General features: G+C 39.4%; 1 protein-coding gene across 3 annotated transcripts in view; it reads right to left on the bottom strand.

The window, feature by feature from the left end:
- Positions 1–2968: 2968 nt before the first annotated feature.
- The window catches only part of LOC114552740 (chloride channel protein 2), a 38938-nt gene continuing 19539 nt past the window's right edge, over positions 2969–22367 (bottom strand). For all 3 annotated transcript variants that reach the window (XM_028573757.1, XM_028573758.1, XM_028573756.1), the window contains 10 exons: positions 21927–22037; positions 15790–16003; positions 15301–15434; positions 13863–14050; positions 13242–13338; positions 11030–11091; positions 9629–9667; positions 7754–7858; positions 6845–6931; positions 2969–3612 (listed from right to left, as the gene is read on the bottom strand). In XM_028573757.1, coding sequence (XP_028429558.1) covers positions 3436–3612; positions 6845–6931; positions 7754–7858; positions 9629–9667; positions 11030–11091; positions 13242–13338; positions 13863–14050; positions 15301–15434; positions 15790–16003; positions 21927–22037 — 1214 coding nt within the window. In that variant the 3' untranslated portion in view covers positions 2969–3435. The remainder of the gene's footprint in view (positions 3613–6844; positions 6932–7753; positions 7859–9628; positions 9668–11029; positions 11092–13241; positions 13339–13862; positions 14051–15300; positions 15435–15789; positions 16004–21926; positions 22038–22367) is intronic.

Below are 22367 nucleotides of genomic sequence, written 5' to 3'. Positions count from 1 at the left end.
TTAGGCTTTTGGGAAACTTTCCCTGAGTCATTCAAATATAACTTCATCACCCACAAGCTCCTGTCTGAGCGTCAGTTCTCATATACATACAGTACATCTTTTTACACTTTTCAGGTTTCTTTACAAAACTAAAGTTATCTTGCAGTCATGTCATCAATAAAAACTGGATTACAAAGTCTTACTGCACAAATTGATTACCTACAAGATCATCCATAAAAAGAATGATCACTTTCTACTTCTACTTGGATTCATACAGACTAATAAATAAGCATCCCTTTAACAGTAACTTCCCTTGGCTTCACAATAAAAAGAAATTCGCTATCCGGCAGCCATTGCAAGCCTTCACCCCTTTAGTGTTATTTGCACTTTAAAAATACATGGCTTAGTAGAAATGTTACAGACAGCATGTCAACAGATAACAAACCCATAAAGGACAGTGTTAAAATCAATTTCTTTGTGAAAAAAATCTGTCAAATGTGAGAAAAAAAACAATATAAAACAAGCCCCCCAAATCTCTTTCAAATAGAGATTAGTCAAAGATTTAAGATTGGTTAAGACATCACATTTTTATTAAAGATTTTAAATTACAGAAATGATGTTAAATATATTAATCTGTAAATATTACTTTGCAAAGAGATCATCCCCAGTTTAAAATCAGCGATAAATAAAGCTCAATGGGTGAATGGAACATGCCTATCAAAGTGAAATAATCTGACTCAATACGTATAAAATAAGATACTGTAAAGACACATAACATACAGGCACAAGATGGCAAACATACCAAGACACAACATAATTCACTAGTCCCATATTCATTTCTATCAAGCTTTTGTTTTTGGTACATTTGAGTTCTAAAAAAAATCTCACATGCGCTCTGTCATGCCAAGCCGTGCTGTTTTACTGTGTGTATTTTACTTTACTCAGTGGCGCGCATTAAGACAAGACACCACCAAAAATTAAATCCATCTAATGCGTCAAATGCTAAAAACCAAAATGAAGTTGGGTATGAGGCATCCAAACAGTAGAGCAGATTCTGTAGGTAGTAGTGGATATCCTTGCCTAGTCCAAAAAAATACATTAAAGATAAAAACTAAACAAAACAAAAGGAGTGTGTCTTAAAGGACGTATCTGGGGTCAGTAGTGGAAAAGATGAAGGGGTGGAGGAAAAGCAAAAAACAAATCAATGTTTTTCTGTCAAGGAGCAGAGAGTGCACTGACAAGCCTCAAGCATTATGGTAGACATGAATTATTAAATACACTGTGCTGCCATTAATCATTCATTAATCCATGTTAATCCAGTTCCAGATTCAATCAGTCAACTACGTTGGGCTAGTAGCTGGAGCGATCATTTTGTCATGATTTGGACTTATAGTGGTAAACGAGGTACATTTTAAATGGTTAAACCACTCACTACTGGTCAGTTATGGATTTCCCTTAGTGATTTTAATCTCACTGGATCATGCTTCACTTCACTTAAGCTATTTTTCTGCATCAATCAAGCTGATTCTGTATGTTGAGAGCAGTGTCTGTCTGAGAGCATGCCTATGTTCCCACAGCCCTATGTTCCCACATTTCTAAGATTTTTCCTTTTTCATACATTTGTATTAGATTTTATACCCCTTTCTATCAATTTGGTAGCCAATTACATCCAACCTATTATCCAGCAGCAATGGAATACAGATGGAAGGTAACTCTAACCCTAATCTAGGGCCTAATTTTAAGAAAAATCTTAGAAATGTGGGAACATAGGGCTGTGGGACCATTGGGCTGACCCCGTCTGTCAGAGCCCTGTACCATTACATCATATAGCTCAGGGATCTTCAACATGGGGTCCAGGACCAGGTCCTCAGAGTCACTCCAGGGGGGCCTCCAAATTATTGTTAATTTTTGAAAGTTTTTTCAAAAATTAAAAAGTGTAACATGATTCCAACATATTATTAGCAAATATAAATCCACTGATGTTAGGCTTACTGGCCTATAAGTAATGTAATGCAGTCACTAAGGTAGCCATCCACAGATACAGTTCATCCCAAAGGATTGACTGTTTCACATTTGTTTCACATTTAAGGGTTAACATTAAAACATGATTTATAAAATCGTGCCAACAATTATTAGGCTATTTCAATAGCTTAGTATTCTATGCAAAAAAGGTATCTATATACCATTTCCATTATAATATACCATTATAATATCCATTTGCTCCCTGTTCTTCCTCCCTCCCTCGCTTCCTGCCCTATCCATCCGCCCCAACCTTCTCTGGAATGGTTATTAAGAGCTAAATTTAGATAAACAGAAAACTACGTCTCTTGGAGTGCATCACCGCAATCTTTTATCTGTGTTTCTATGTGTCTTTGTAATGCCCTAGCCACAATAGGAAAGGAGTGTACATTATGAAATGGGCTACAGGTGCTTCTGCTACTGCCAACAGGCATGTCTGCTTGCATAGACTCTACTCTCAACCTGACCATTAAAGGTGCTCTAAGCAAGGTCACGCGTTTTTTGGCCAACCTGCACCACCAAACAAACAGTCTTCGAGCGTTCCAGCCAATAACCGACAAGAATGATTTGGGGGTTTAGTCTCGGAAGCACGGAAGGGAGGGAGAGGGGACGGGATGAGGAGGAGGGAGGGGCGAGCTAGCCTCGTTTGATTGAAAATACTTCGAACGTCAACAAGAAGTGCCGTCACCCAACATCGCTTAGAGCACCTTTAAGACTTGCAGTGAAGAGATGAGAAGACAAAGGAAAAGAGGTCAAATGAAGAAACAGCAGACTAAAACACCAGTCCCCTTAGTCCAGTGCTTGGCACTGGGACAAACTGTTAATTAATTAGTAATTTTTTTAGTAATTTACAAAAAAATTGTTCCATGGCAAATTCCAGTTAAACCCAGGCCACCTGATCGGTCATAAAGTATATCAATCAAGCTGGAAAACAAAGAATAAATGTGTTCTAAAGGCAATAAAAAAATTCTATAAGAAATAGTCGTTTGCTACCTCCCTCTTCATGCACACTCACATTTTCTTATATTCATACACTCACACTTGAAGTACAGTACACACACACATTATTCTTCCTTGTCATCATTGCTGAATTTCGATACTCAAGTGGAAGACTTTTTCAAAAGAAAACTTTTGCAGGTCCAAACTTTGAACTCAACTCTAAAGATACACAAGCTAAACAAAGTCTGCTAAAAGAAAAAATCCCTTTTTAAAGATCTCAACTTATTCCTAGTACCTTGTTGGAATCAACCAACATGAGTCTACCATGAAGCAAAGTAGATAGTGGAGAGTAAGTAGCAGAAAGACCTTTTCCATAATTAAATATTGATCCTAAGCCCCGAGGATTTTGGAATTTGTGTGGCTTTGTGAGATTAAAGATCTCAATGCCTCCTCCTCCTCCTCTACCTGCTCTTCTTCCTCCTCCTCCTCTACTTTCCCTCACTCGGAGGGGGTGTGCTCGCGGGGCAGCTGCATGCTTCGGAGGCGATCCCTCAGCTTATGGACATCGATGGTTTCGTTCTTGCTGCTGATTTTGCCCTTGTCCCGGAAGCTGGCCAGAGCAGGACGCACCTTCGCACCCTCCACTTTCACAGAGCCCTCAATGGCCTTGTGAAGCTGGATGGAGAAAGGAAGGCACAACGTGTTCAAGTCTAGGCACTATATATATATATATATATATATATATATATATATATATATATATATATATATATATATATGGCATATACTGTACTATATATTCTTTGCAAATTTTGCACTCACTTTTTTCTTCTGCAACAGTTACTTTGTATGTATGTATTTGTTTTCCTGTATTTATGGATGCAGTATGTTTGTTTATGTATGCACCTTTCATCAAGGCAAATTCCACATAAGTGTACATATTATAAAACCTTTTCTGATTCTGATTCTACACACAGTGTATACACTACATACATAAATCTGGTTTAGGATTAGTAGGTAGCATGGGTTTGAAACATGTCGCATTTCTTTGACATTTCAAAGCTTTTTGCCTAAATTGTGCTATTTGGTACAACTGCCAATTTTATGTGGTACGAGGTTTTATTTTCAGTGCCTTATTATGCTGTAGTGCATACAGTTTTGGCAAGTGTGGCCCTAGTGGAAACAGAACTGCTGACACTGTGCTGGCCTTGCTCTACAGTGAAAGATCAGTAGATAACAATCTGATGCACAGGCACACAAAACATTTTCTATTTTGCACTGGAAGCTCTTTTTTTTATGTAATGGAGAGAGAAAGATCATAGGCAGAGGGTGATGCACTGGAAAGTGAGGTCAGTGTGACTTTGACCTATGCTGCTGTTTGCTGAAACAGCTCACAGAATAAGAGCAGAGAAGGAAGGAAATTACTGCACATTTATTAAACTCTGCAGCTAACCCTAACCCAAAGAAAACATCCATGTGATTCTTCTCTTCCACATGGACCAGCAAGGCTCTGATATAACAGCGTGTCTGTGTGACAGGCAGACTGGGAGAGGCTGGGCTTTATCGTTTTTTGTCGGCTGGTGGAACGCAGAACAAAAAAGCCTAAATGTCAGGGACAGACAAGCAGCACTGCACTTAGCAGCAATCCTCTCACCATTTCCTGGCCAATTCACAAAGAGCGAGGGGTTTTCAGTTGTTTGTGAGGCAGGAGATATAGACAGAGGGAGGGGGACAGAGAACAGATAGAGAGACAATAGATAGAGGCAGCAATATTAAGTAGACAAAAGGCTACTTAATATTGCTGCCTCTATCTATTGTCTCTCTAGCTGCGGTATTTTGTCTGTCACAGTACATAACATGCAGAGGGAGGAGGAATCCTTATTGTTGACTGAAGTGTGTGTGTGTGTGTGTGTGTGTGTGTGTGTGTCTGAAGTGTGTGTGTGTGTGTGTGTGTGTGTGTGTGTGTGTGTGTGTGTGTGTGTGTGTGTGTGTGTGTGTGTGTGCGTGCGTGTGTGTACAGCACAGTGACAGCACTACTGATGATATTGACAGGGATTAGACAATTATGAAAGCAGGGAATATGCTGCTTGTGTAAATGATGACAGTTACAACTTTTTACATGAGACTTGGGGCCCTATCTTGCACCCGACGAAAGCCCGACGCAAGTGTCTTTGCTAGTTTAAGACCGACACAGTTGTCAATTTCCAGTCCAGCGCACCCGTTGTTTAAATAGCAAATGCACCTGCGCCCACCTGTGCGCTCATGGGCGTGCTGGTCTTACAGGGAGGTGTGTTCAGGTGCGTACTTGGCGTATTGCTATCTTGAGGAAGCTGAAAGTGATTGTGCCATTGACCAACAAAAACCTGGTTTAAAGTCAACAACGCAGCATTTCATTGTTATTTTAACAGCACATTAGTAAAATGCGCTTAGACTCGTGCACAGCGCGCGCAAACTATGCTCGTTACACACACACACACACACACACACACACACACACACACACACACACACACACACACACACACACACACAAAAAAGATTAAAAATAAAAATATTACAATGTGAAATAGTATTATGATATGACCTGTATTTACTGTTTATTTCATATTATTAATAATATGTTTGTTTGTTTATGTATGCACCTTTCATCATGGGAAATTCCACATAAGTGTACATATTATAAAACCTTTTCTGATTCTGATTCTACACACACTGTATACACTTCATACATAAATCTGGTTTAGGATTAGGAGGTAGCATGTGTTTGGAACATGTCTGTTATTTATTAAACTGTTTGCATAGAATAATATTATAGTGATTACTATTCTTCTCTCTGTCTGTTAAATTAAACTAATTGCATAGTAAGAAAACATAACACTACTTGTTCCCACAAGACAACATGGAGTCATTGGCTATCTTGACTGGGGCTCGAGGACAGAACATGCGTCTCTCTAACCAGATAAAGGGGAAGCCATTGAGTCTGACCAGATAGAGGAAACAACATCTAAACTGCCAAGATAGACAATTGACAACATCAAATTCTGTTATGATTGTATTTCACACATAAATAAGTTACTGTTCGAGGCTTACGCTAGTCACTTTCTGTACTTGTGCTGTGAGTGCTGTAAACTGATTCTACTTGCAAGTAAACTTTATTATAACTTCATTGGTTCTCTGTCTATTCTTGATAATGTAAATTATTCTAACAATGTCAGATCTCTTTGACATCTCAGAGCTCTTTACCTAAATTGTGCTATTTGGTTCAACTGCCAATTTTATGTTGTACGGGGTTTTATTTTCAGTGCCTTATTATGCTGTAGTGCATACAGTTTTGGCAGGTGTGGTACTAGTGGAAATAGAACTGCTGACACTGCTGGCCTTGCTCTACAGTGAAAGATATTACAAAGTGAAATACTATTTATGATATGACCTGCTTTCACTTCACACACGAACAGATCAGTTTCTTCTCTTGAAAATCTCTCCTTCCTGCTTAGCAAATCTGCCATCATAATTGCAATGCGCCAAGGTACAAACGCGTCTGGCTTTTAAAGGCAATGGGAGATGACACTCTGATTGGTTTATTGCATGTTACGCCCAAAACACACCTATGATTAATTAAGACACTACGCACACCTCTTTTGAACCATGCGCCTGGAGCATGGACCCTTTTTTCCACCGTTAAACTAGCAAAAGTGGATTTGTACACGCCCTAAAGGCACCTGCGTTAAAATCATCATCAATCATTAAAATAGGGCCCTAGGTGTTCGAGAAATTGCCAAAAAAAATGGATTGTGAGTTTAGATTAAAGAGGTATGAAACCATTTAACACTGAATTCAGTGATACAATATGTACAATAACTATGCGTTTAAGAATACACCCCAAAGTGACCTGTGATGAGATTCTTACCTCTTTGATGGAAACCACCCCCACGAGGCGTCCGATGCTGGTGACGTAGGCGTGGTCGAGGCCCAGCACGGAGAAGATGGTGTGGGTCTGCAGGTAAACAGCAGAGGTGGTTGGGAAAAATCAGCGAAACGTTAAAAACAGTACAAACCAGAGACAACACTGTGCTGGGTACAAATGTCGAGACAAAATTCTAATAGAATTCTTAGCGTTGAAGTCAATTTCATCATTTACTGTACATGACTTAAGTTACAGGTCTTTAACTGGGTTTATCCAAACATCTAAACTTGTTAAATAGCCTATACTGGTGAGGTGTGATAATGTGTTCAATATCCTCTTCAGCTGTCAAACGGTTTTGATTAAATCATTAGTACACTAGTACAGTATAAGTACTGTATTTGCTGATGCAATGACTCAATTTTCCCACGGGGAACGTTTCATTTTATTTTAACCTCAAAGGCTCTACGCAGCTAAACGCAAAAAGAGCTAGAGGTCAAAAACTTCAGTGACAAATTAGAAAGGTTGCAGGATTAATGCCAACCGCACTTTTGATTCTCAACCCTTTTAGTGTTTAGTGAGGCTTTTTGCTTAGCCAGAATGGGATGTCTGAAATGGATCCCACTGTGCCAAACAAACAGAAGCTGTGCCAAGAAAAATATTGTAAAGTGGTGCTAGGGCACTCACATCTATTTAAAATGTAATTCAATGATTAAAGGTGCTGCAAATAGCATCTCATAATCAATTGATCACCAACACAGTAATGTGGGACAATAATTTCTATATATTATTATATGCAATTTCTGTGCTATGTGCGTTAACCTTTTGAACAGATTAAACAAATGAGACGAGTTCTCACACACACACACACACACACACACACACACTGAACAACAGCTGTATTTACAACCATACCTTATGCAGCGACATGCGCTCCACCAGCTGGATCGTGACGTCCTTGATCTTGCAGTTGTTGAAATTAACCTTCTCATCAAGCTGCTTCTCCTCCAACTCTGTAATCTGTAAAGCACACAGAGGAGGAGAGAGTTTAGGGATGAGAGATAAACAACAGGTAGATGACATTGATTTGACTCTTTAATAAAAGGTTGACCCCCAGTGTTATAGCTTTTATATAGTTTTTTGGTAAATCAAACATTTGTTTGATTGTCTGACTATAAAACCTGGAGTAACAGCGTGCACAATAGATGCTGTTAGAAGATATCTTTATGCCTGGTGTCAGTCCCTAATCAGAAGGCAAAGGCATCAAATAATCCCATACCACCTCCTGACAAATCACCTCCCTCTGATAGACAATCAGCGGACCGTGCACCGCACTGAATGACTCTATAAATCATATGAGGCCTACAACCATGGAGTGTGGGGAAGGTGAATGGGAACAAGGAAGAGAGACGTAGCGAGAAGCAATGACATGGCAGGTGTATGAGAGGTGAACAATGAGTGATACAGAGAGACAAAAAAAGATGGGATGGAGGGAGACAGTGTCAGCAGTGTGTGCTGCTGACAGAGAGGAAATGAGAGGTGCTGTTGATGGATGAATTATGAATGATGTCATATCCAAAAATATAAGACTCCAGGGTAATCGGCCCATCTGGGGATATTGAGGAATCTGAAAAGTCAGGTCTGTCAAGGTGTGATGTCAGGAACTGCCAAACCAAGATTTGAGGTGCATAGCAAGAATCAACTGTATTTGATAGAGAATGTGAAGGATTGACATTCTATGTTTTAACCAAAACCAACAATTAATGTATCCTAACAAGTACTGTGTGTATCCAAAGCCTGATCGTTTTTATTCCTCTCTTCCATACAACTTAATTGTTGTCCAAAAACTATAAAAATGCATCAATGAGCCACACTTTTGCCCTGGCTGACATGTTGCTTCATTTACCATGATGACACTGTAGATTATTTTGACTAAATTCCATGTACATCGCCTGCTGAAATACTCACTAGAGCACCAAATGTGGATTAATCTGCAGCTGAAAACAGACTTAAGGAAAACACAACATTTGATAAAAAACTATAGTACCCAGCTATTTTAGGACATTTCTGCAAAAAATCTAACTACATTTGTATGGCCAATTTAAGGTACTCCGTTGAATGGTTAAACTAAATGATTTGAGGTTGAGTGCAACAGACAAGGTAGGGAAGTTAGAAAGCACAGCAAGACGGACTGACAAACCGTTGGTTTTAGTGTTTTGTATGGGATTTGAAGAAATTGTCAAAATTGATGAAACCGGGGCTATGATATTGTGACTTTTAGTCACTAACATGGATCAAGCTCGATCAAAACACTGGATCCTACATTTCCCATAATACAACTCAATAGTGCACCTTGTTAGACTCTCCCTGCCGGTAAACACACACATTATAGAAAGTCAATTCACCCAGTTTGTAACGCAGGCTTTCTGGTATTTCTGTTTCTGTTAGAACTAAACCCTTTCACTAAAGAAAGTATATGACATACTGTCTTTCAATGAAAACAACTTTAAAATATAAATAAATAAATAATCACACAAATGCATAAATCAAATGCTAACAAATTCATCTTAAGTTTTGTACTACTAAGTTTTCACTACTTGTTGCAGTTCAGACGAACACTGGGCTGGTTTCTCTTTTTTCTTCTTCTTTTTCTTCAGTGTTAGTACTTCACAAAGTAAGGTTTAACTGTCAAAGAGCTGTTTTCTGATTGGCTGAGGGACTCTGATTGACTGCTGTTCTGTAATTGGTTGTAAGGTGTGTACGTGTTGTGTGACCGGCTGTCTGTCTTACCTCTCTAATACTCATGTCATCCTCCACATCTACGTTGTCCTGTAGACCAGAAGCGATTATTATTATTATCTATGCAACATTGCGCACAGAAGGTGAAATGACATATGCAAAACACATAATCACCCATGCATAACATCATGAGTGATGTATGAGATGTCAGAGCAGATGATCATAATGATGGATCTGTGTCACACTCAGAGCTCGCAGCTCATAACTGACAGGCTGCAGACACATTTTGCTCATTTAAATCCAGTTGTGTCATAACTGTGTGGGCAGTGTGCGCCGGTGTGGCTTCCCTCCGTGGACGCAGCGCCGCAGTCACGCTGAGATCTGTGTCATTTTGTGTCTTCCACTAGGTGTGAGCATACCTCGGCTGCTCCGAGCTCTGTGCACTGGCGCCAAGGAGGGAAGCCACACACTGTTAATCTGCATACATTGCCCACACAAAGATGACACAGAGCAGGATGGAACTTGGCAAAGTATCCTTTAAATAACACAGATGATCTCAAACACAATAGAATATTAGCGACAAACTATTAGTGATCAGTCTCTGATGCTCTACAGTAACTGTGTCAAATGCAAGGCCTGTGGGCCAAACCCTGAATTGCTGAATTTTGGGACCAATCTTGTAGAGTTTTTTCTTACTTATCAACAAAATGAAGACTTCCCAGTGTAATTTCTCAGCTGTATACCACAAGTTTACACATTGGCCTCGGAGCGACAGATGAAGAATGATCTGACACCGCTCTGTGCTTGTTAATGATTGACAATGTGTACAGACTTCAATAATTGTCACTGACGTGAAACTAATGGAGCTCCTTATGTGCCTCAAGTATAAATCATTAATAGTGCTAATGGAGATACACAGACACAATGATGACTGGAATAAGAAGGAAGAGTAGTGTGTTTTCTTGTATTATATTTACATTGAAGTGATGTTGGGAACAAATAAACATTTCCAGTAAGTTCTGTGGTTAACATGTAGACCGTTTTATAATGTGCAACTTTGCTGGATAAATAAATGAAGGTCACCAATCACAGTGGACAGTAGCTTTTTGAGATCCCTATCTTGAATGACCTGATTATTGGTAGTTTAGTCTCTTGTAAAATATTGTCTCTCTCCATATCCACGTGTCTACTGTGTACACCTGTCTTTATGTTATCCGTTGATGTATTTGTCCGTGTATATTGCCATGTCAGACTGAAAACAAATCTCTCTCATGGAACAATAAATCCCCCCCCCGCACATTCCTGTATGGAACACTTGGAATACCACAGTTTCTTTCATCAATTACAACAAATGCGATGGGATGAGGCTGACTAAGATACTGTGTGTGTGTGTGTGTGTGTGTGTGTGTGTGTGTGTGTGTGTGTGTGTATTCGAGGACAGGGCTCTCTCACCTCCAGGTCTGGAATGGTGCCGTACGGGTTCTTGAAAGCAATGCCCGAATGATCATGTGGACCTGAAAGAGAGACAGAGATCATTGGTCTCCATTTGTTAGGTCCTTATGTCCCTTTTGTTTGCAGAACTTATCTTATTGGTCCCATCTAAAGAAGCATTAAAAATACTGCTGCATCATCTGCAAATAACCTGAGGATGAATTTAGAAAAGACCAAGGCTTAGATTTTCCAGGGAAATCTAAACAAGTTTTTACTGGTATATTGCTAGACATAACTATAACTTCATTTTTAACACTACACATTACATCTTAAGGCAATTTCAACTTTGGCTGTGAATGATCTCAGAGACAAAGTCATGAAGACATTCTAAGGGGTAGTTTGGTGCTTTTAAACTGTGCTGCTGGTTGTTGTTTTAGGCACTCAGTTCATTTCTCACTACCTGTAAGGCGACCTTTGTGTAGTCTCAGTTAGCATTGTCATTGCGAGTAGCTACTGTTTCTCACGGAAATTCCATGTGTCATGTTCGCTATCCAGAGCTGACAGGCTAAGGCTGGCGTGTGGTAAAAAGTTAGGAAAATGGGCAAATTAATCAGCAACTATTTTTCATGCAAAATACCAGAAATTAACTTCTGAATTTCATTTGCAGCTTCTAATTGTCTTATGTGACCATAAACTGAATACTGTATCTTTGGTTTTGGGACTATTTGGCTTTAAGAAACTGTGATGGATATTTTTCAATATTTTTTTGAAATTCTTTAAAATTTTATATACAAAATGATTATTGACAAAATACTCAACAGATTAATCAATAATGAAAATAACTGTTAGTTGCAGCCGTAGAGGTCTATCAACTTACTATTACAACTTTCACCTACCAATCAGTTAGTCCTGTACTGAGCTCCTTTAAAATCTGACTCTCCTCCTTTTGTTCTCACCATGACATGGTCAAATTTTATTTAACACATCATACACAGATCTGCTAGTGTGACTGTAGACTTATATATCATGTTTATATTGTAAACCTTGTATAACCTGGTTTTGTGATAATGCACTCAATAACGGTCAGTGTATCTTTTCGGTCATTCGTAAAACAAACTAATGGTTATTTGATTTTCGTTTTAAAATACAAAATTTGAAATTGAAATACAGGGCTTTTTTTTCTTTTTCCTGGTCAAAAGGGGATGGGACATATTTACAAATATGCGTTGATATTCATTTGCTTTTTCATATAACAAAAAATAAAATCACTCAAAAATAGAAATGAAAAAAGGCCAGATTTTTCATATTCAGAGACTGGATGTCATTTCAAATGCAACAGCGCCAGTGGTCCGTGTACTTTTTCGTTCATTCGATTTTCATATTCCGAGTGATTTTATTTTTGTTATATGAAATAGAAAAGGAAAATCACAGCCTATTTTAAATTTCTCCCATCCCCTTTTGACCATGAATAGGAAAAAATGCCTTGTATTTCAATTTCAAATGTGGTATTTTAAAACGAAAATCAAATAACCATTGTTTTTTGTTTTTCAATACCTGTTTATGAAAGGAAAATCGAATGAACGAAAAACTACACGGACCGAATCCAAAGTCATTTTAGCATGTGCTGAAAGTAACACTGGGACACTGGCGCTGTTGCCTTGGAAATGATAACATCCGGTCTCAGAATATAAAAAACAGGGCTTTTTTCATTTCGGTTTTCTGGTGTTTTTATTTTTTGTTATATTAAATAGGAAATGAAAATCACAGCATATTTTAAATTTCTCTCATCACCTTTTGACCATGAAAAGGAAAAAATGCCTTTTATTTCAATTTTAAAATTTTGTATTTTAAAACGAAAATCAAATAACCATTCGTTTCTTGTTTTTTAATACCTTTTTATGAAATGAAAAATCTTAATGACCATGATATGATACACTGACCAATAATGCATTATAGTTATTATTATCATTCTAGTTTTAGTTATTACGTAACGACACAAAATGACACACACTTGAATTTGAAAGATTGAAAGATGTGTACTGTGTTGATAATCCGTAAAATTGGGCAAACGATTGTTTTGGTCTTTTTTCAATTAAGACAGTCGTATTCAATAAGCGAGAGAGAGAGAGAGAGAGAGAGAGAGAGAGAGAGAGAGAGAGAGAGAGAGAGAGAGAGAGAATAATAAATTCCTTTTTGATTGCCTCTAGTGTGGGGGTAAGTGTGTGTTTCTTACCGGTGGGTTGCTCCACCACAGAGGGTCTCTTCAGTGCAGGTTTGAGAGGCTTCTGAGGGACTGGACGAGTAGGGCTTAAGGATGAGTCCTCAGAGATCTGCACGTACACACACACACACACACACACACACACACACACACACACACACACACACACACACACACACACACACACACACACACACGCAGACATGCAAGCAACAAATCAGCGCACAAGAAGAAAAGTGTAAGTGAGGAAGGCGAACGACGAGAGGGAACACGCAGGAGGCTCTTCCTATTTATCTTCATCTCATCTAATCAATCAATACATATTAGGGCTGTCGAAACTGGCCAGAAATGGCGTTTGAATATTTTTCTTAAAAAACACATACACAAACACATAGGTTCGAATTATTCAAATATCTGTTTTGGCCTATTATGTCCATAAAAGGGCAAACATACAACCAGATGCAGAACTACTTTCATCATAAACATGTCTTTTAAAAGATCTACATACCTACACATATGTACCTACATACCTCTACATGCCTCATGTGACTTTGTAAATAACGACTGAAGAAACGAGAAAGCTTTGAATGGCTGCAAACATTTCTGACATCTCTGTCCACTGTGTCCTCTGACCTGGAAGCGGACCTCCTGACTGGCCCGGTGGCTGCTGTTCTCACTGCTGTTTGACACGACCAACGGGCATTTCTTATCCTCGACGGCTCGTTCCCTGATGTTCTCTAATCGTAAGGGGCGGCCAAGCTGCAGGGAGAGCAGCGCCTGGAGCTGGGCAAGCTCGATGGAGCCCAACAGGATCATGGACTCTGGGAGACGAGACAGAGAAAGGAGGAGGGGAGGAGGAGGAGGAGGAGGAGGAGGAGGAGGAGGAGGAGAAGAAGAAGAAGAAGAGGGATAAGGAAGAAAGTGGAAGAGAAAGGAAGGGTGTAGAGAGGTTTTGTGGAAGATACAGGTATAGAGAAAGAGAAGATATGGGAGGTAAGAAGAAGGGAGGAAATAGAGAAGGCCAAGGAGGATGAGAAGAAACCGTAAAACGTGTTTTCGGAGGGAAGAGTAACACTGCAGGAGATTCCACACACACATGTTGCAGCACTGCAAAGAGCTCAGCTGAGTTACATAACAAGAGCCCCAGAATGCAGTGGATGTGTGGGTAGTAGCTTGCTTGCTTTAAGTAATTGCCTTTGTGACAGTACGTCGTGATTATGTATTTGGTTAAATGCCGCAGCTAATTGTTCCTGCACGATTGCATAATTGAGACAACGTTGGAATACCAAATTTGCACTTAATGAGCATGCCTCTGAGGTCGATGGGATTAGTTTTCTGTCCAAACAACATCTGCAACATCGAACACAGACATCAATATTACAACAGACACAGAGATCAGCACACTGTATTCACACACATGGTATACTACTGTAACACAATTATTTTTGTATTGTTGTTTTCACACTGTCTGGTGATTACTTTGGATAATATACTACTTTCTACTTTTTCCTATTGTAAAACATTAAAACTACAGTACAAATTTACAATATCACAAATTAAGCACTAGACACGTATTGTTGAAAAAGTGAAGCACTGACTGCTTTCCTGAATAACTAAAAACTGTATTTCGGGGATTAAGTTGCATCATTAGATATTTTATGGCCGACTTGGGCCAGGAAACAAGCTGTAGACACAACATTGACATACTATGACCATATAAAGCGGTTTTGATGAAAACATTTGGTTCTGCACCTGGTAAATGCAGTTCAAAATTCACTTTCCTTTAAGCTCTTCTTTGGTCTTCACCAACTCCAAAGGGAAATATTTGGTTGTTTAGCTCCACTAAGTAGTCTTCGTAGTAGTAGTAGTAGTAGTAAAGCTTTTTTTTTTACTATATACACAGCTGGCACGGTTGATAAGAACAGAGTTGTGGGACAGAAAACCACAACAATGTGCTGATGATAATATAGTGTAAATAGAACTAACAGTATCAGGAGGGAAAGTGTAGCGTGTTACTATAAGTAGTAATACTTTCCCCTCTGAACAGCATGGGCATGTGTTTGTGTCTCACCAGCTGATTCTACTAGTGCCACAGTGTTGTCGTGACCCTTCAGTAGCACATTATACAGGTCTCTGTAGCTGCAGTTGAGTGTGATGTACCGCACGTCCCGCTCCATCATGTCCTCCACGTGTTTATCATGCTTTCTAAAAGCAGAAAAGGGAAGGTGAGAGGAATGTTTGAAGTAGTTAAAAGGAAATAAAGGTATATAGGTCATTTAAAAAAAAGGTGAGAAGTAGAAGAAGGCTGGATCCATTAAAGAATCAAATATTTTCATGAATAGTCTGAACATATACTCTACACTGCTGACTTGAAAATTGACAGTGACGGTAATGCTTTGGCGATAACTTTTCTGAAACATTTTCATGCCACTAAGTCAGTTAGGTATAATTTGTATAAAGATTGTTCTGAAACAACACAATATATGTAATGTTATGAGTGATGGTGGTTGTGGTGATAATGGTTTGCTTGTGTCTCTCCAGCATTTCCCACTGTACGTACTCGTGGTGTCCCCAGCCCAGCTCTGGGAGGTAGGGCAGCTTCTTGATCCTGATGAGTGAGTCATAGAGAGAGGGAGAAAGGGACTGTGCCACGATGTTGGCCAGGATCACTGCTATAATAATTGGCAGGATGTGGGTGATCTGGCCAGTCATCTCAAACACGATGACTGCAGTGGAAACCGAGTGGCTGACCGCTCCCGACAAGGCTGCTGCACCTTTGGGTGGGGAAGAGCACAGGGTGAGCAAAATAACAGAAGCACAGCAGAGATGCAATTATTTAGATCAGTGGTTTTCAAGGTGGGGTGTAGTGCTAAATAAAGGGGGTCCTTCAAGCTTGATTTTTGGTTCTGCGGAGGCTCCACACAGAGCTTTCACCGTAGCCTATGGAAGTGGCCTGAAAGTTATAGTTGTTCGTTGGTGTGTGGGTGGATCTTCTTAAAAGAATAGCTGGGCCGGCATGTGGGTGTGTGTGGGGAGTGTGTGGTAGAGCGAGTGAGAGAGTGACAGTAATATTTGATTTCATGTTGTTTATGGAGAAGGAGAAGCAGGAAATGAGTAGGGGGAAATGCAACACTACCAAGCCATCAGCCTTGAGGGGGTTTCAGGAGCATCATTTATCAAATTGAAAAAATAAACATTACCATGATTTCAAAAGGCAATAAATAGTTTTACTATCCCATATATAATAGAGAGAATGTTAAACAATACCAATGAATCAAGATCTTGACTAGTTGCTGATATTCCTCACTTTTAAACTCCCACCAGACCTGCTAATGCCTGTTTCAATAATCGAGAATAGTGCAAAGAGTACTCAAAACACATTATGTCTCAGATTAAAAATAAATTGCATTCTGATATTACCTCTTCACAGTAATGGAACCTAACTATAAGTAAATTAAGTAAAGTCCTGTACAAAATATTCTCTTATAAGCCCATAAGGCAAAAATTAATTTATTCAAAAGGGAACCTCAATATTTTACCTCAATAAAGTGTTGTGAAAAGAGCAATATAAAAGGTGCATCAAAGCAGATGGTGGAAAATGCATAGGCTTTTGGCCATCCTGATGTCAATAGGGAGCTCAATCCACCATTTGGGAGCCAGGACAGCAAACAGTCGGGGTTTTGTTGAGTGATTAGTTGTCCCTTGCTGTGAGGGGGCAGCAAGCAGGCTGGCTGATGCAGAGCGGAGTGGGCGGGTTGGGGTATAGGGTTTGACCATGTCCTGGATGTAAGATGGGGCTGATCCGTTAGTGGCCCTGTATACAAGTACTAGTGTCGCTTGATGCGGATGCGGGGAGCAATTGGTAACCAGTGAACAGAGCGGAGGAGGGGTGTAGTGTGAGAGAACTTGGGGAGGTTCAAGACAAGTCGAGCTGCTGCGTTCTGGATGACCTGCAGTGGCCGACTGGCACATCAGGCAGGCCAGCCAGGAGGGAGTTGCAGTAGTCTAGACGTGAGAGGACTAGAGCCTGAACCAGAACCTGAGCCGCCTTCTGCGTTAGAAGGGGACATATCCTTCTGATGTTATGCAGCATGTATCTGCACGATCCGGTAGTTTTAGCATTGTTGGCAGTTAGCAGAGACAGAGCAGCATAGGGCAGAATGAGCCTTTGCTGCTCAACAGAGAAAATGGATGGAGTTCAATCCAATAAATGAGATGATAAAAAAATAGTAGAAACTGAAAGCATTAAAATAAAGTGAAAAGAGAGAGGAGAGCACAGAGAAACAGATGGTGGATGAGAGAGTCTACATTTCTTGCCAATGTTTCTTTGCCTATCCTCCTCACGTAAATGCTACTGGAAGTGACGTGGTTATGAAGGGACAGCTGTACATAAGTTAAAGTGTTTTTGTTCATAACAATGAATACAAAGAATAAGAACAGTAGCCCTGTCTGATTGCTTGCATGTTCCACCTTGTGAGTACCCCTTACTTAACCATCAATGCTCATCTTTCCTTTAGACTTAAAATGATAACTAGGCCAGTCTGATAGATCAACCAATATTAGCTTATTGCAGAGATATCGGTGTCAGCAAATAAGTTACTGATAAGTAAAAAGAAATGTAGTAGCATGTGAATGCCAAAGATATGTTTAAGGTAATTTAGAAACAGTGTCTCCATTACATAGTTTGTGCACCAGAACTGTTTTTTTTTCAACTGTATCCTCTATAGTTGCCCTCAAAAATAAGAAAATACACATTAAGCTGATATTGGTATCGGCCTTAAAAATCCTGCATGAGTGGAGATATAACCTTCTGATATTTTCATTTTTAAAGCTTATGCTGTGTTGCAGCACAATTTTAGACCATGAGCACCCATTTTTCTTTTCAATAAATTACACAATTTGTATGCTGGATCTCCTTTTCTTTACCCTGAAACATAACTCATAGAAGTGACAAATTAATTAGGCTATCTAATAAATCTACAGTAAAACATAATTAAATACAGAAACTGAGAAATTAAATAAAAAATATAATGATTATATTTACCTTCTATTATCATTAAAATGTGTTTTTGATGATTTTGTATTGTAACTTTTCACTTTGCTTATTGCTTTAGTTATGTGTCAAGCATATCCTTCTTTTTGTCGGTAATTTGATTATGAGAAGCTGTGTTTACATTGTCTAGTTAAAGGTTACAAAAAAGAAAAAGAAAAAGAAGGAGTTGCTAGTGTTGTTGGAAATCTAGTTTGGCATTGATAAAGGGAAACTTCACCTATTAGCATTAAGCTTTGTATCAGTAGAAACCTGGTAGTATTTTTGAATGACCATGCTTCCCTCCCTCATGTCCCCCTGAGAGGGGAGATCTCTGTATTGTGGGTCTGGAAAAAAACCTCAGATGACGCAAAATGACGATTTTTGCGTCATCTGAGGCTTTTTTGCCCAGAGGCAAAAGAATGTCAGTACCCGATCCGTTCCACCTGCACAATCCGTTCAGCGCATGCGTATGATGTTCAAGCATGCGCAGATGATAATACTGTTTTACGACCTGCCCGATCTGTTCCACGCTAGCCTCCACCCAAGCTAACGTTAGTTTGGCTAACAGCTAATTCGGCTAACCGCTAGCCGACAAATAACGCATGCGCAGAACAGATCGTGCAGGCAGAACGGACAGCTAGATTCAGTCTAAAATAACGTTAAGTCAAACATAATGGGAAAAGCAAGCTACAGCAAAATTAAGACTTTACAGTAACAATAAAGACAAGTATTGAGTGATTGTATTTTAAATGAGCACAAGTAAAGTAGAACGGACGAAACAGCTGTTATATATGTTAACGTTTGTTTTGAAGTTTTATTTTGAGGGTCTTTTAAAAGTTTGCATGCTGTCTCAGCTAGCGGTTAGCCGAATTAGCTGTTAGCCATGGACGCAGTTCTCTTCACTCTGGAGGACAGCTATCAATCAATCCACTGAAAGAAGTCCGGATAATTTAGCCTATCAGCTGTGGCAAAAAGAGGGGAAACGTGGAGCAACTTCTGTCCTCCAAGCAATGACAGCAGATCTGATGAGCGTCGATCGCTAGTATCTTTCTATACCGTCTATGATCGCTAGCTACGCAGTAACAGCCGTAGGGACAACAACACTAATTAATTAGCTTACATTGCAACTTGTTTAACGTTAATTTACAGGTGTGTCAACATGCAGCGGCTCTGCAAAAAGGAAACGAGATGAATGAGGACATAAACGTCCACATAAATATTCCCAAAGAAGCCATTCACCGTGTCTCACTTCACCGTCAACAGAAATGTTCAGTTTAATGTAAATTAGAGCAGCCGATAGCCCGCTAGCTCACTACAACGCGTCAGCTAATGTTGTGTCAATTCCTGCAGTGATTAAAACAGCAGCTGGGTCATTTGTCCACCACGGCAGCACCCCATAAAATATAGGGCTACTACCACAGCCCGTAAGGGGGTGTTGAGTAGCTAATAGACGAAGGATTGCATTACAGAGATTTTACGTTGCTATGGACGCAGGATTCCAACCGTAGAGACGGAACGAACTATTTTCTCTAGTGGAAGCAATACAATCGTATTTAAATCAATAAACTCCCATTTAAATCAATATTTTTAGTTAGAAGTTATTATTCAAATTATTGATTTATTTGGTAAGTAGCCATGTAATAAGCGGGATAATGTAGAGCGAGGCGGTTGTTACAGCGAATACAACCTGATCACCCTGTCAGGGTTGTATTCGCTATAACAACCGCCTCGCTCTACATTATCCCTTACTTATTACATGGCTTGGTTGAATTCTAATGTAGAATGCGGTCTGTTATTTCTTGATAACAGACCGCTGCTAAGGATAACACACCGTTGCCATGCATAGCAGAGCGTTGCCATGCATAGCAGAGCGTTGCTATGGACACAGTTCTGTTCACTCTGGAGCTATCAATCAATCCGCTGAAAGAAGTCTGGATAATGTATCAGCTGTGGCAAAAAAAAAAGCATGTTTTAAATGTGTAACACCACTTGAGCCACGGTCAAACGTTTTTTCGTGTATATGGTTGAAATGACAATAAAACACACTTGAGTTGATCGTCTCACTGTCTGTCTGTAAAGGGTAGGCGTGGCTTGGAAGTGGCCTCATACAGCAGCAAAGCAAGTGCATTCTGGGATTTGGTGTCTTTCATCCATGAGCCAAAAACACATTTTCTGGCTTATCTCGGGCCTAGAAGGCACCAATTTCAATTTTCTTTTCACATTTCTACTACATAAGTGACCCAATATAAAGATATATTCAGCTTTCCAGCGGTGAAATTTCCCTTTAAGCAACTGTTAAAGCAACTCATCACTTACTGCAGTTGCTTCACTGTAAAATCCTAGCAAAAACTCTCGCCTTAATGTCATAGTTAACTCACAATTAATCTTTTTATCTATTCTAAATGTCCCTTGATTTCTTTTTGTCCCATTATTTTTTTCTCATTTTAATGCTCTTATCAACATGGAAAAGTGGATCGGCTTGCTTTGTGCTTTTGTCGCCTGGCTTTGACGAGGGGGCAGAGAATTCACATCAGCTGTGTGCTTGGCCATCAAGTGGTATTTCAGACTGGACGTGCTGCGATGATATATCAGTTCACAACGACAAAACACACAGATCACTTTGGTCTTGTCAATGGAACAATTTGGCAACTTTTTAAAAGTAAACTTACCATTCAGAATCTTATTGGCATCCATTTCGGCGTCACGCGCTCGCCATCCACTCAAAACGTAACGTTAGCCTACTACTCTTTGGCCGGCTCGCAAGCCCAAACAAGTATGTGCGGCGTGCCTGTTTTGTTTAGCTAGATCCGGTGTGCTGTTGTAGTTTTTCTAACGTTACTAGCTGTTGCAACAGCATGTGAAAAAAACTACAAAGTTTGCTAGGCCAAAAAGAACCTTAATCTTGTGATAAAAAAATGTATGCCATTAAAATGGGTTTGCGTTCATGCCGTTAACGCGTTTAACTGACAGCACTAATATTTTCATATTATTTGTTAATTAAATGAAATGCATCATACTGGATTTTTTTGTCGAATACAGTTCAATCAAGCAGTGATTCATGTAACTAACGTGAAAGCAACGTAATGACGAGGCTATTATGCAACAAGTTGCATTTTCAACTTCCAAAATTTTTAAGTGGGACATGAACACTTGCCAGCATGCCACTCATGCCACTATGAGGTGTGAAAGTTTGTTGTTTTGTCAGCTGGTGTCTGAGCGGTTTTGCAGCCAATTCTTTTTCCATTTTGATAAGTCTTGTCCGGGGAGCTTTTAAATGTATTAGATTCGGTCTGTCTGTTTAATCATAGTCCCTTTAGAGTCTTAACTTGAAGCTGTACATTGAAGCATTGGGCTGTAGGGAATATTTATCTTGATTCATTTTCATAAAATATTTTACTGAAGTAGAAGCACTGATGCCTCACAGAAAGCTAATGAGATGTAGAATGAAATGCGTGCACAGTTACCGTGTTGAAAAGATTGAATCACTTAAAAGCAGCCAAGTTGGTTGTGAATGAGAAATATTTTTGTGCAGGTCCCAAAACTGCCACAACCCCCAATATTAATGAATCTAAATGAATCAAAAACATTAGAAAAGACACAGAGGAGTAGTCAAGAAAGTGAGAATGTAGAGAGTGATAGGTGCCATGATTGTGTGTTAAACTTACCCACGGCAGCATAGCCTCCTGGCACAATGGGGTAGCTGGTGCCATTTGTGTGAATGCCATCTGGGAACCAGGTTGCCATGCCTTCTCCAACCAGACGACCAAAACCTGCCCCTGACACATGCACAAAGAATGTAATTATTACTGGGCTTAATACTGGGAACAATAACTAACACTTTTGTATTCTATGCATAGCATATACTGCATTGCATAGGTGTATATTATCACTCAGATAAAGTAAAAATGACTTGTCTGTCTCTGTTATTTCTCACACCAACTAACTAGATGTTTGAAGATAAAAACAATTTACAAAGAAATAACACTGCAGAGTGGTGATGTAATAAAGTCTTTAAAGGTGCAATATGTAATATATTTACTGTATTAAATCCAAAAATCACAATATGTCATCAGATATTAAGGAAACATGCTAAGTTGAAAAACTAT

Source organism: Perca flavescens, chromosome 3, assembly GCF_004354835.1.
Source record: "Perca flavescens isolate YP-PL-M2 chromosome 3, PFLA_1.0, whole genome shotgun sequence".
Classification (NCBI taxonomy): domain Eukaryota; kingdom Metazoa; phylum Chordata; class Actinopteri; order Perciformes; family Percidae; genus Perca; species Perca flavescens.
The sequence above is the reverse complement of the archived record's forward strand: the minus strand, read 5'-3'. Positions and strand labels throughout refer to the sequence as shown.